General features: G+C 42.4%; 2 protein-coding genes across 3 annotated transcripts in view; both read right to left on the reverse strand.

Annotated features, from left to right (window-relative positions):
• Window positions 1-7,449, reverse strand: part of BSDC1 (BSD domain containing 1) — a 38,500-nt gene extending 31,051 nt beyond the window's left edge. The window contains exons 1-2 of one of the 2 annotated variants that reach the window (XM_056556545.1): window positions 7,375-7,449; window positions 6,267-6,327 (exon numbers count right to left, since the gene is read on the reverse strand). In XM_056556545.1, coding sequence (XP_056412520.1) covers window positions 6,267-6,327; window positions 7,375-7,385 — 72 coding nt within the window. In that variant the 5' untranslated portion in view covers window positions 7,386-7,449. The other variant, XM_056556546.1, reaches the window with a different exon arrangement.
• Window positions 7,450-12,351: 4,902 nt separating this feature from the next.
• LOC130355828 (oligodendrocyte transcription factor 3-like) lies at window positions 12,352-14,026 on the reverse strand. The gene has a single exon (XM_056556547.1). The coding sequence runs from the start codon at window positions 13,190-13,192 to the stop codon at window positions 12,560-12,562; it is 633 nt and encodes a 210-aa protein (XP_056412522.1). The 5' UTR covers window positions 13,193-14,026; the 3' UTR covers window positions 12,352-12,559.
• Between the last annotated feature and the right edge of the window lie 581 nt (window positions 14,027-14,607).

Below are 14,607 nucleotides of genomic sequence, written 5' to 3' on the forward strand. Positions count from 1 at the left end.
TGGTATTGGTGTAATCAGGCCGACCTAAAGTATCAAAATAATATGTAAGTTTGACCACAAGGTAAATGGCGAAAAAAAGAAAACCCCCAAATTTGCATTTTTTTTCAATTTCACCTCACAAATAATTTCCTTTTGTTTCAGAGCATAAGTCATTACAAAGTATACTTGGCCCCACAAAAAACAAGCCTCATATGGGTCTGTAGATGGAAAAATAAGAGTTATGGCTATTATAGGACGAGGAGGAAAAAACGAAAGTGCAGAAACTAATAAGACCCTATTTACAGACTATTTTGGTTGAAATTATTTCATCTACCAGGACAAGTGGATTTTCTAGAGGGACAAGTAGATTGTGTTCCTCTTTAGTCCCTTGGACAAGTAGTTTTTTATTTTTTTTTAATTTCCACACCTCTGGGGAAGGAAATATGCTGACACCAGCCATGTCTTGTTAATGGGTAGTAGCTGGAAAGGACTATGGGCACGTACAGGGGCATGCAGATGTTTACCTGTGCCCAGAGATACCGATCAGGACTAACAATAGTCGCCCCTAATGACCAGTCCAATTATGTGAGTCGTCGTGTTTAGGGCTGCAGCTAACGATTATTTTAATGATCAATTAGTTGTCGATTATTTTATCGGATTAATCGATTAATCGGGAAAAAACATCAAAATGCCAAAATAAGGGGTTCAGCTGATTCTACTTGAAGAATTATGTACAATGGCCATATTAAAAGTATTCTAGCATGTGATGTGACCAAACGGCAGCAATTTTTGACATTTATTTATTTAAGTTTACGCCGGTTGCTATACAGGGTCATTATTAATGATCCTGTACAGAAACCAGTGTAAATTTGATATTGCCGCATGGGGTAACTATCTGAACTATTAAAATAAAATGTTAATGATTTATTAACCCCTTAAGGACCGAGCCCTTTTTCACCTTAAGGACCGGAGCATTTTTTGCAATTCTGACCACTGTCACTTTAAACATTAATAACTCTGGAATGATTTTAGTTATCATTCTGATTCCGAGATTGTTTTTTCGTGACATATTCTACTTTAACTTAGTGGTAAAATTTTATGATAACTTGCATCCTTTCTTGGTGAAAAATCACCAAATTTGATGAAAAAAATGAAAATTTTGCATTTTTCTAACTTTGAAGCTCTCTGCTTGTAAGGAAAATGGATATTCAAAATATATTTTTTTTGGGTTCACATATACAATATGTCTACTTTATGTTTGCATCATAAAATTTATGAGTTTTTACTTTTGGAAGACACCAGAGGGCTTCAAAGTTCAGCAGCAATTTTCAAATTTTTCACAAAATTTTCAAACTCGCTATTTTTCATGGACCAGTTCACGTTTGAAGTGGATTTGAAGGGCCTTCATATTAGAAATACCCCATAAATGACCCCATTATAAAAACTACACCCCCCAAAGTATTCAAAATGACATTCAGTAAGTGTATTAACCCTTTAGGTGTTTCACAGGAATAGCAGCAAAGTGAAGGAGAAAATTCAAAATCTTCATTTTTTACACTCGCATGTTCTTGTAGACCCAATTTTTGAATTTTTGAAAGGGGTAAAAAGGAGAAAATTTTTACTTGTATTTGAAACCCAATTTCTCTCGAGTAAGCACATACCTCATATGTCTATGTTAATTGTTCACCGGGCGCAGTAGAGGGCTCAGAAGGGAAGGAGCGACAAATGGTTTTTGGGGGGCATGTCACCTTTAGGAAGCCCCTATGGTGCCAGGACAGCAAAAAAACACACATGGCATACCATTTTGGAAACTAGACTCCTCAGGGAACGTAACAAGGGGTAAAGTGAACCTTAATACCCCACAGGTGTTTCACGACTTTAGCATATGTAAAAAAAATTATTTTTTTTTTACCTAAAATGCTTGGTTTCCCAAAAATTTAACATTTTTAAAAAGTGTAATAGCAGAAAATACCCCCCAAAATTTGAAACCCAATTTCTCCCGATTCAGAAAACACCCCATATGGGGGTGAAAATTGCTCTGCTGGCGCACTACAGGTCTCAGAAGAGAAGGAGTCACATTTGGCTTTTTGAAAGCAAATTTTGCTCTGGGGGCATGCCGCATTTAGGAAGCCCCTATGGTGCCAGAACAGCAAAAAAAAAACACATGGCATACCATTTTGGAAACTAGACCCCTCGGGGAACGTAACAAGGGGTAATGTGAACCTTAATACCCTACAGGTGTTTCACGACTTTTGCATATGTAAAAAATGTTTTTTATTTTTTACCTAATATGCTTGGTTTCCCAAAATGTTAACATTTTTAAAAAGGGTAATAGCAGGAAATACCCCCCAAAATTTGAAGCCCAATTTCTCCCGATTCAGAAAACACCCCATATGGGGGTGAAAAGTGCTCTGCTGGCGCACTACAGGTCTCAGAAGAGAAGGAGTCACATTTGGCTTTTTGAAAGCAAATTTTGCTCTGGGGGCATGCCGCATTTAGGAAGCCCCTATGGTGCCAGAACAGCAAAAAAAAAAACACATGGCATACCATTTTGGAAACTAGACCCCTCGGGGAACGTAACAAGGGGTAATGTGAACCTTAATACCCTACAGGTGTTTCACGACTTTTGCATATGTGAACATTTTTTATTTTTTTTTTACCTAAAATGCTTGGTTTCCCAAAATTTTTACATTTTTAAAAAGGGTAATAGCAGAAAACACCCCCCAAAATTTGAAGCCCAATTTCTCCCGATTCAGAAAACACCCCATATGGGGGTGAAAAGTGCTCTGCTGGCGCACTACAGGTCTCAGAAGAGAAGGAGTCACGTTTGGCTTTTTGAAAACAAATTTTGCTCTGGGGGCATGCCGCATTTAGGAAGCCCCTATGGTCCCAGGACAGCAAAAAAAAAAACACATGGCATACCATTTTGGAAACTAGACCCCTCGGGGAACGTAACAAGGGGTTAAGTGAACCTTTATACCCCACAGGTGTTTCATGACTTTTGTATATGTAAAAAAAAAAATTTTTTTTACCTAAAATGCTTGTTTTCCCAAAAATTTTACATTTTTAAAAAGGGTAATAGCAAAAAATACCCCACAAAATTTGTAACACAATTTCTCCCGAGTACGGCGATACCCCATATGTGGCCCTAAACTGTTGCCTTGAAATATGACAGGGCTCCAAAGTGAGAGCGCCATGCGCATTTGAGGCCTAATTTAGGGATTGCATAGGGGTGGACATAGGGGTTTTCTACGCCAGTGATTCCCAAACAGGGGGCCTCCAGCTGTTGTAAAACTCCCAGCATGCCTGGACAGTCAGTGGATATCTGGCAATACTGGGAGTAGTTGTTTTGCAACAGCTGGAGGCTCCGTTCTGGAAACAGTGGCGTACCAGACGTTTTTCATTTTTATTGGGGAGGGGGGCTGTGTAGTGGTATGTGTTTATGTAGTGTCTTTTACTTTTTATTTTATTTTGTGGTAGTGTAGTGTTTTTAGGGTACAGTCACACGGGCGGGGGTTCACAGTAGTTTCTCGCTGGCAGTTTGAGCTGCGACAGAAAATTTGCCGCAGCTCAAACTTGCAGCCGGATACTTACTGTAAACCTCCGCCCATGTGAGTGTACCCTGTACGTTCACATTGGGGGGGGGGGGGGAGAAACATCCAGCTGTTGCAAAACTACAACTCCAAGCATGTACGGTCTATCAGTGCATGCTGGGAGTTGTAGTTTTGCAACAGCTGGAGACACACAGGTTGTGAAACACCGAGTTTGGTAACAAACTCAGTGTTTTGCAACCAGTGTGCCTTCAGCTGTTGCAAAAGCTACAACCCCCAGCATGTACGGACAGCGGAAGGGCATGCTGGGTCTTGTAGTTATGCAACAGCCGGAGGCATACTACATTGGCTGGGGATGCTGGGGATTGTAGTTATGCAACAGCTGGAGACACACTGGTTTACTACTTAACTCAGTGTGCCTTCAGCTGTTGCAAAACTACAACTCTCAGCAGTCACCGACAGCCAACGGGCATGCTGGGAGTTGTAATTATGCAACCACCAGATGCACCACTACAACTCCCAGCATGCACTTTAGCTGATTGTGCAAGCTTGGAGTTGTAGTTATACAACAGCTGAAGGTACACTTTTACATAGAAAGAATGTGCCTTCAGCTGTTGCAAAACTACAAGTCCCAGCATGCCCATAAGGGCATGCTGGGAGTTGTGGTGGTCTGCCTCCTGCTGTTGCATAACTACAGCTCCCAGCATGCCCTTGTTGCATGCTGGGAGCTGTTGCTAAGCAACAGCAGGAGGCTGTCACTCACCTCCTGCTGCTGCTCCACGATGCCGCCGCACAGGTCAGTCCCTCGTCGTCTCCGCCGCCGCCGCTGCTCCTGGGGCCCCGATCCCAACAGGGACGCCGGGGATCGGGGTCCCCAGCACCGGGGGTCGTCTTCCCGCACCCGCTCACGTCCTCCGGAAGAGGGGCGGAGCGGGTTGCGGGAGTGACACCCGCAGCAGGTGCCCTGATTGGTCGGCCGGTAATCCGGCCGACGAATCAGGGCGATCGTGAGGTGGCACCAGTGCCATCTCACCCCTGCTGGCAATGGCTGTTCGGGGCCGTCTCTGACGGCCCCGATCAGCCAGTAATTCCGGGTCATCGGGTCACTGGAGACCCGATTGACCCGGAATCTGCCGCAGATCGCTGGACTGAATTGTCCAGCGATCTGCGGCAATCGCCAACATGGGGGGACATAATGAACGATTTCAGCAGGCATCCGGCTCCGGCTCCCCTCCGGCTAGCGGTGGGGGCCGGAAATGCTCAGGGCGTATCCATACGCCCTCGGTCCTTAAGGACTTGGAAACGGGGGCGTATGGATACGCCCTATGTCCTTAAGGGGTTAGCATTTAATTTTAATATTTCAGACAATTAGCCATGCGACAGTATCATATGTAAAAAAAATTTTTTTTTTTTTTTACGATTTTTGTATAGCAATAGGAAAAGGTGGAGCTAATTTTTATTGGGGGCGGTTTATTTACATTTAATTTGTTTTTACTTTACACTTTTTCTATAGCACTCCTATACACATGGGGGTATTTGCAGACTGCAAAGCATTGCACCTGACCCATGTCTGTAGTACAGACACTAGGATGCAATGCTCTGCACCCCCCATGTGTATAGCAATGTATATGTACTACATACACAATGTTTTACCCATGGGGGTATGTGCAGAGCATTGCACCGTTGTGTCTGTACTACAGACACAAGGGTGAAATGCTCTGCACAAACCTCCACGGGTAAAGCGGTGTGCACTGCTTACCGATATACACATAGAGGTATATGCAGAGCATTGCACCCTTGTGTCTGTAGTAAAGACACAAGGGTGCAATGCTCTGCACGTACCCCCATGTGTATAGTAGTGTGTGTACTACATGCACAGTGCTATACATATGGTAGTATGTGCAGAGCATTGCTTCCTAGTGTCTGTACTACAGACACAGGGGTGCAATGCTCTGCACACACTGCTATACACATAGGGGTATATGCAGAGCATCGCACCCCTGTGTCTGTAGTATAGACACAGGGGTGCAATGTCTGCACATACTACCATGTGTATAGCAGTTTGCATGTAGTACACACTTACACTACTATACACATGGGGGTATGTGCAGAGCATTGCATCCTAGTGTCTGGAGTCCTCCACGGTTGGCTGAGGCTCCATAAGTGTAGAGCGTCCACAAGCGGCGGGGGAGTGGAGGAGCTCAGAGAAGCAGCCGCACACGTGATTGGTGAGCAGTGGGTAGCGGAGGGTGGGACAGGGACTAGATTAACTTAATAGAGGCTGCGGCGGTGCAGACTAGCATCTGACGGCGCGCCTGCAGCAGTGTTATCACAGCCGGAACCCGGACAACGAATCGGCCGATTATTTGATAACGGGATTCGTCGGCAACGTATCCCGTTATCGAATTTTATCGATAACGTTGATTAATCGTTGCAGCCCTAATGGTGTTATCTGTAACTTAGAACACTGGAGTACACGGGGCATGAGGGAGAATTTCTACTCAAAATCTAAGTAGAGGAAGAGTGGTGCAGTTGCCCTTAGCAACCAAGATTGCTTCTTTTATTTTTGTAAAGGCATCTGGGGGGGAAAAAAAAAAGCAGCGATCTGCACCACTTTTCCTCTACACAGGTTTTGATAAATCTCCCCACAGTAGTATCTTGCCCTCTTTATATAATATAGCTCTATATACCTACAACATTTCTTTTACCAATAAGAAAAAAAGAACGGCTACATACCTTCTCCCGCACACTACTGTAACTCTGGTGTAACCAGCTTCTCCACCAACCCCCATCCTCCCTGCCAAACAAGAAGACATCAGGATGGTCAATACTCATCACCAACATGCAGGGCAGATGTAGCAGAGCTGAGAGGGTCACTTAGCTGAGTGCAATGTGGTTTTACTACAGGACAGTAATACGGGTTAGGCCCCTTTCATACTACAGGTATCATCCCTGTAAAAAAAAAACTCCGTTATGACTCCCGGCAAAAAGTCCTGAAAACAGCCGTCCAAAAATCCCATTCATGACAATCCTTTTGCATCAGGTACGTCCGTTTTTACATCAGGTATGTCAGTTATTTTTTACGGCAAAAAAGATGGTGCATGCACTAACTTTTTCAACAACAAAAAAAAGCATCCGTTATCAGTTATTGTCAGGTTTTTAACATCCGTTTTTTTGTACTGAGCATGCTCGATACAGCTTTACGAAAAAAAGGGTTAAAAACCTGATTTAAAAAAAACGGATGTAACTGGTAATAACGGATGAACATCAGGTTTTTTTAAGAAAAAAAAAACATTAAAAAAAAGATGATGTTTCTCAGTTATCATCCATTATTACCAGTTATTGCATCTGTTTTTTTTTTCATCTGTAAAATAACGGCAGTAAAAAAGCAGGATGATACCTGTAGTGTGAAAGGGGCCTTATAGTGTTACACTGTATCGTGGTGTTTCCCAACCAGGGTGCCTCCAGCTGTTGCAAAACTACAATTCCCAGCATGCCCGGACAGCCTTTGGCTGTCCGGGCATGGTGGGAGTTGTAGTTTTGCAACAGCTGGAGGCCCCCTGGCTGGGAAACACAGCAGTATCGTAGATCTGTCCAGATGGTAGACTACATGGTGTGTCTGTGGCACAGAAATAGGGCATTTACATGACAGAAACAGGTGGGAAGACAGTATTTCTGTGAGAAAGCGATAGGTCAGATCTCTGCCAGTAAGGACATATGTGAGCTGTGGGCATTGTAAGGGCACAGGGCAGCGGGTATCATGGTGCCACAGTCTATGTATGTAGGTGCCCCCGCATAACATACAGGTGCCCGGGGATGTCGGGAAGCAAAACACCACTCTCACCCTTCCGCCATGTCGGCTGCGTGACATCACCAATATTTACCGACCTCTGACCCGGTAGTTCCGGCGACACCACAGCGGAAGTGCGTCACTGTGAGGAGAGCGCGCTCCTGTAGGTTTAAAGGGCAGTATTGTAGGGCGCCGTGTACACTTGCTGCTAACCGGCATAGGGTATCAGTATATCCTCTTCGTTTAGGGATCCACCATGAGACATGAATATTTTCCTAAGGGATCTCATTGTACACGTGTTGCGAGTTTGTGTTGTACACTGATTTCTTCATGTCCCGCCAGAACTTAAGACATATTCAGCGTTATTGCAATGCGTTTTCTAAGGCACGCGCACATCCATTGCCATTAAACCCTGGTCCAAGACTAGGGCTCCACTGCGCATTTTGTAGTCCGACTTTCTAGTATAAGGACCCATTCACACGAAGCGTTTTCTTCCCCTGTGGAAATTCTGGTACACCAGCCTTCCATTGTTTTCCATGGGAATTGTATTGCACCCTTCACACTACGGATTTTCACAGCGGATGTTCTGCCGTGGAAATTTGGGATCCCAAAAGCTCAAACCTCTTTATTCTTATCTGCTTGGAAATCCATTGCCTTCAATGGAGACTGCGAATTCTGAGTCCTCCAGCTGGCTATGAAGTCTCCGACGGGAATTTCTCTGGGCTGAGATTTAGAGATGAGCGAACTTACAGTAAATTCGATTCGTCACGAACTTCTCGGCTCGGCAGTTGCTGACTTATACTGTATAAATTAGTTCAGCTTTCAGGTGCTCCAATGGGCTGGAAAAGGTGGATACATTCCTAGGAGACTCTTTCCTAAGACTGTATCCACCTTTTCCAGCGCACTGGAAAGCTGAACTAATTTATGCAGGAAAAGTCATCAACTGCCGAGCCGAGAAGTTCGTGACGAATCGAATTTACTGTAAATTCGCTCATCTCTACTGAGATTACATAGTGTGAATGGGTCCTTAAAGGGGAACTCCCCTGGAAAACATTTTTTTATTTTTATCAATCAACTGGTGCCGTAAAGTTATACAGATTTGTAAATTACTTCCTGTGGAAGTTTATAAGTACTGGAAGGATTACGATTTTTAAATAGAAGTAATTTACAAATCTGTTTAACTTTCTGGCACCAGTCGATTTAAAAAATAAAAAAATAAAATGTTTTCCAGTGGAGTACCCCTTTAAGTATGAAGCTACAGCTGTAGTCCACAGGAATACCTAGAGCTGCATGCAGATGAGCCTTAGGCTATGTTCACCTTTGTATGTGTACAGTATGTGCTGGGGAAGCTTTAGATATATAAGATAAACATGTCCGTTGACCATTTGGATAGGGGATAAATTATCTTTCACTACACTACTCCTTTAAGTGACATTTTTTGCAGACACTTTGGATTTAAAGAAAACAAAAAAAAAACTTGTGCCTGGTACATCCAATCATGAAACAAACGGCCAATTTTTTTGCCAACATTTTGGATTTTGTGCATTGTGCATTTTTTGGTAAATATGACCCCTTATATTTATTCTGTAGGTCCATACGGTTAATATGATACCCTACTTATATAGGTTTGATATTGTCGTACTTCTGGAAAAAATCATAACTACATGCAGGAAAATTTATACGTTTAAAATTGTCATCTTCTGACCCCTTTTTTATTTTTCCGTGTACGGGCCCCAACCAGGGTGGTATGAGGGCTATTTTTTGCGCCGTGATCTGAAGTTTGTATCGGTACCATTTTTATATTGATCGGACTTTTTCATCGCTTTTTATTAATTTTTTCATGATATAAAAAGTGACCAAAAATACACTATTTTGGACTTAGAATTTTTTATCACGTACGCCATTGACCATGCGGTTTAATTAACGATATATTTTTACATTTCCGCACGCGGCGATATCACATGTTTATTTTTATTTACACAGTTTTTTTTTTTTTTTATGTGAAAAGGGGGGTGATTCTTACTTTTATTAGGGAAGGGTTTAAATGATCTTTATTAACTTTTTTTTTATGTTTTTTTTTCCAGTGTTATAGCTCCCCCTGGTGGCTATTTCACTGCACATACCGATCTCATACACAGATCACTGCCATGCATTAACATGGCAAAGATCAGTGTAATCGGCGGTCGATTGCTCAAGCGTAGATTTCAGGCTTGGAACAATCAATCGCTCATCGGACACGACGGAGGCAGGTGAGGGGACCTCCACTCGCATTCTAGCTGATCGGGACATTGTGATTTCACCGCGATGGTCCCGATCAGCCCGACAGAGCTGCCGGGAAGCTTTTACTTTCATTTTAGACGGGACGATCAACTTTGAACGCCGCGTCTAAAGGGTTAATAGCGCGTGGGCCCGGCTGTCATTAGCCGCTGGGACCGACCCGATATGACGCGGGGTCAGGGCGTGACCCCGCGTTTTATACTGGGAGCAGGGCGTACAGGTACGCCCTACGTCCTTAAGAGGTTAAAAACAAAACATGGCAATATGTTTGAGGATGAAGGAGCTGAGCACGGGTCATAGCGGGTGGTCCCGGCAGCTATCTACCACCAGTACACGTGGCTAATGCCAGACATCACCAATCACGGTGATGCCCGGCATTAACCCCTTAGACGCCAAGATCAAAGTTGATTGCGGCATCTAAATGCTAAAAAACACTTCCTGGCTGCTCAGCAGTGCTGATTGGGACCACCTCGGTAAAACTGGGAGGGGCATTATCTGCCTCCTCGCCATCCGATTGGTAATCCTAAGCTCCAGTCAGCCATGGCAGGCTGGAGCAATGGAGCATCGATAACACTGATCAGTTTAAATCACCCCCATTTTCCCGTTTGAAAAGAAAAAAAATATATGTAAACAAAAATAAACGTGGTATTGCCATGTACGTAAATGTCCGAACTATAAAAATGTAATGTTACTTTAACCGCACAGTCAATTGCGTATACGTAAAAGAATACCTAAGTCCCGAATTTCGTATTTTTGGTCACTTTTTATACGCTAAAAAATTTATAAAAAGTGATCAAAAACTCTTCATTTAGTTCTATAAGACTTCCCTCTAGTCTTTCGGTTCTTAGGTTAACTGTTAGGCTAGTCCCAAAAGTTACTAAATGACTTTCTTTTTTTTTCAATTTAGCCCCACAAAAAAATTTTTTGGTTTCTCCATAGATTTTGTGGTGAAATAATTGATGTCATTACAAAGTAAAATTGGTGGTGCAAAAAACAAGCCCTATTGACTGTTACCTTGCTGGCATACGCTTCTATGATGTTTGATGTTTCTACTCTCGGTGCCCAGGCCGGCCCAGAAAACGGCCGCCCTTAGGCCCTAAATCCGACCCCCCTCCCCTTTCCCTCCTGCCCCCCCCCCCATCCCATTCTTTCTCCTATCTTGCCTCTCCCCCCCCCCCCTTTTCCCCCTATTCTCTTTCTTCCTTCCTCCCCTATCTCCCTAGTACTACCATTCAAGCCCTCCTAATAAGGAGGTCTTCTTATTTGGATACACGATCAAAGTTCTTTCTAGTTCATATTTGTCTGTTTTTGCCTTTGGGCAGTCACTGTTATGTCATCATATCTTTACTGATGTGTTTCTTTGTAAGTGTCCTTATTCAAAAACCAATAAAAACTTAATTGACAAAAAACAAGCCCTCATATGGACTGTAGGTGGGAAATTTAAAGCGTTATGATTTTTAGAGGAGGAAAAACCAAAAGTGCAAAACTTGGCCTGGTCCTCAAGGGCTCAAATGCTGAAAATACTGTCCAAAACCAGTGTGTAAACATGGCCTCAAGGGTCTTTTACAAAACAACCAGCACTGTGGAAACTTAAGAGATGTGCTTTTGCTTGCAACCTTTTTTTTTTACATATAAGAAATGTTAAACATCTAATTTTACCACAATGAATGTCATTTTGAGCCATTGTATAGCTCTAGTCCTAGGAGGATTTTTTTTTTGACTGTGTTGCCAAATAATCCAGAATTATAGGGGTAGTCCAGCCATGGCAGCACATTGTAATCAGGACATGCCATCAAGTGCTGAAAAGTGGACATCTGACTGCTGGGATCCCCATAGGAAGTTCTTTTCTTTTTGAATTTCTTTTCTGTCTGACCACAGTGATCTCTGCTGACACCTCTGTCCATGTCAGGAACTGTCCAGAGCAGCATGTTTGCTATGGGGTTTTACTCCTGCTCTGGACAGTTCCTGACATGGACAGAGGTGTCAGCAGAGAGCACTGTGGTCACACGGAAAAGAGCAACTTAATTTCCTCTGTAGTATACAGCAGCTGATAAGTACTGGAATGATTAATATTTTTAAATAGAAGGAATTTACAAATCTGTTTAACGTTCTGGTACCAGCAATCTGATTGGTTGCTATGGGCAACTGAACAACTTTTCCTTTGCACAGGTTTTGATGAATCTCCCCCAACATCCCCACATTTCAGCAGGAAGATGTGAAAGTGCAAGACGGCATGGGGAGATGAAAAGTACTAAAAAATAAAAACACTCACTCAAGAAATCTTTGCATTAGAAGCCTTTACCATACATTATATTGTAAACTTAAAAAAAAAAGTTATTGCCTGCACCAATGCATGTTGTATCATGGTGTTATCACACATAGTGACTATGGGTCTTTAATATATGCAGGGCATAGGCAAGAACCCTAAGAGCATGTTCACACAGGGGGAAAAAAGACATGTTTTTTTTTTTGACACTTTTTTATGCATCAAAAACATCATGGTTTTACTTAGTCAACTTCCCATTGATTACAGTGGGGAAGGTTAAAAAAAAAAAAGTGATGTCACTTTTCTGTGAAATTCTGCATTAAAATCAGTACCAAAATCGACATGGAGGTTTTTTTTTCCAGATTGTTTTGTTTTTGCCCATGGAAACATATGCTAAAAAGTTTTTATGCAATGGACAAAAATATACAAATATTTATGCGGTTTTATGAAACTGAAATAGACACTTTATACATTTTTTTCCTCTAGTTTATTTACAAAAATACTAAATTTACAAAAAATATACAGCACAGCAACGTCTGTATAGAAAGACATATTCATATTCAGTAATATGCGCTATGGAAAATAAAAGAACAGCTAACTGAGTAGTCATTTGGATTGTCTTTAGCATATATACAGGATATTGAGGTCCATACCAGACCTGAGCAGACAAGATTTACATACAAATATATCAAAGTATTAGTATTTGCCAGGTCTTGAGACTGGCAAGTTGGAGGCAGTCCTTGACAGCTGGTGTGAGTATTGCTGACACATGGTACAGGGGCATAACAGTCCTGAAATTTGTTGAGGAGCAGGGTTGTGATGGACATCTGGGGTCATTAATCCCATGTAACTGCTGACGTCTGAAGATGGCATAGTGCGTAAGACATGGGGTAGGGGATTTACATGCTGGGGATGCAAAGACCTTGTACAGCCAGGTAGATGGTGGGCACCATATACATCATTCACAAGTTTCTTCATCTCCTCCAGAGAGCTGGATAACATGAGGATATAATTGCGAGCAAGCATCAGGGTTGAAATCTTAGAAAGCTTACGTACTGATGGTCCATGAGAGTATGGCATGACCTCTCGCAGCCCATCCATTGCTTGGTTAAGGTCGTGCATTCGTTGACGTTCACGACTATTCACCTTTAAGCGAAGTTCATGCATGTCTTCTTGACACTCTCTTCTGCCGGCTTTCATTTTGCCTCGAGATGGCATTCTTTGTCCTTGGCACAGTTTCTGGAACATTTGGCCAGGCTTCATGTTGAGGATGTCTTTTCTCTCCAGCTCTGGTGAAGAAGACCTGCTGGACTGACTATCTGAATCCATTAGCAGCAGCAATTAGTCAGTAATGCCGGGGTCAGTGGCTTGAAGGAGGCTAGGTCAGATGCAATATGAATTGCTAATGTCTGTTCTTCAGATAAGCCCCTTAGTCGCTAACCCTCTGGTTGTACTAGGGACCCTGCAGTGCCTGTGTCATTTATACACTACAGTGCACAATGGATACAAAGAATAAGAATAGGAGGTGGAACTCCTTCACAAGAAGGCACTAACTTCAGTGGTTAACATTTAGCTTGGCTTTTATATATTAACCTCGACACTGACATTTCCTTTCAATCTCATTTAATCTTTCATTGGATTTACTATTACAAGGTAATATTTATTGAGTGGATAAAAATATATATCAATTTGAGTAAATACTTAGAAACAATTTTCTTGTGTTCTTTAGCCTACATTCACATTGTACTTGGTTTGTTTGTTTGATGCTGGTTTATGTCAGTTTACAGGCAAAAAAGGTATGTTTGACTTTAATGGGCCAAACATAGTCTACATGTGTTTTCAGGCTATTTCCCATGCATTTTCCTGTGCATATCCTACTACATTTTTGAATCCCGCCCTCCCAAGAAAAGCTTATGTTCTGGAAATAGACCAAATATAGACCATTAAAGTCAATGGGCTTGCTGCAGATAGGCCACAATATATGTCAGCATCTATTTTTGCAGATATCCCATTGTGAACCAGTGATGTACAGACCAAACACTTTATGTTAACCCAGCCATAGGGTACGTTCACAGGAACACGTTACCCATGAGTATCCGCTGCAGCTTTGAGTTTCCCTCTGCGGATTTTCCACTGTGGAATCTCCCTAGCTGAAAATCTGCAGCAGATTACATTGACCTCAATGGGGTCTGCTGCGGATTTTCTTTTGTGGAAATTCCGCCATGGAAAACTTGCGGATAACCAGGACCATGTGAAAATACCTTTATAATGGTTTATGATGTAACAGGGAGTGAACCTCTGGGAAAGGCTCTTACCTTTAGAGGTGCTTCCAAGAATAGAACATTGATATCAATATGTATAACATTAATCCACATTATCATTAGGATAAGCCATGAATCTATAGTCAGTGGGCCTCCCACCCCCAGATTCCACATCATGGAGTGCCCCTTTACTTCAATACCAGCACAGCAATGTCCTGATTGTGGCTTTGCCTGGTACTGCAGCTCAGCCCATGCAAGTGATAGGCCATTATGAGATCATTTTAATATCCTGGAAGATTATAATATATGATCATAACCACAGACCAAGCACAAATGTAACAAGATAACAGTGTACTTTAGTTATTCTTGTAGAATTTTGCACTGGTAATACCCGTGGCCTATGTGGGGATTTATCAAAACTTGCATGTCAGTTTTCAGGCTTACTAAAAGTTACCCATTTTTTAAGCCAGTTTTCTGGTGTAA

This window comes from Hyla sarda, chromosome 2 (genome assembly GCF_029499605.1).
Source record: "Hyla sarda isolate aHylSar1 chromosome 2, aHylSar1.hap1, whole genome shotgun sequence".
In the NCBI taxonomy this organism is placed as follows: domain Eukaryota; kingdom Metazoa; phylum Chordata; class Amphibia; order Anura; family Hylidae; genus Hyla; species Hyla sarda.

Bases quoted from the DNA above. Each gene is read 5' to 3' on its own strand.
- LOC130355828 (XM_056556547.1), bottom strand. From the start codon at position 13,192: ATGGATTCAGATAGTCAGTCCAGCAGGTCTTCTTCACCAGAGCTGGAG.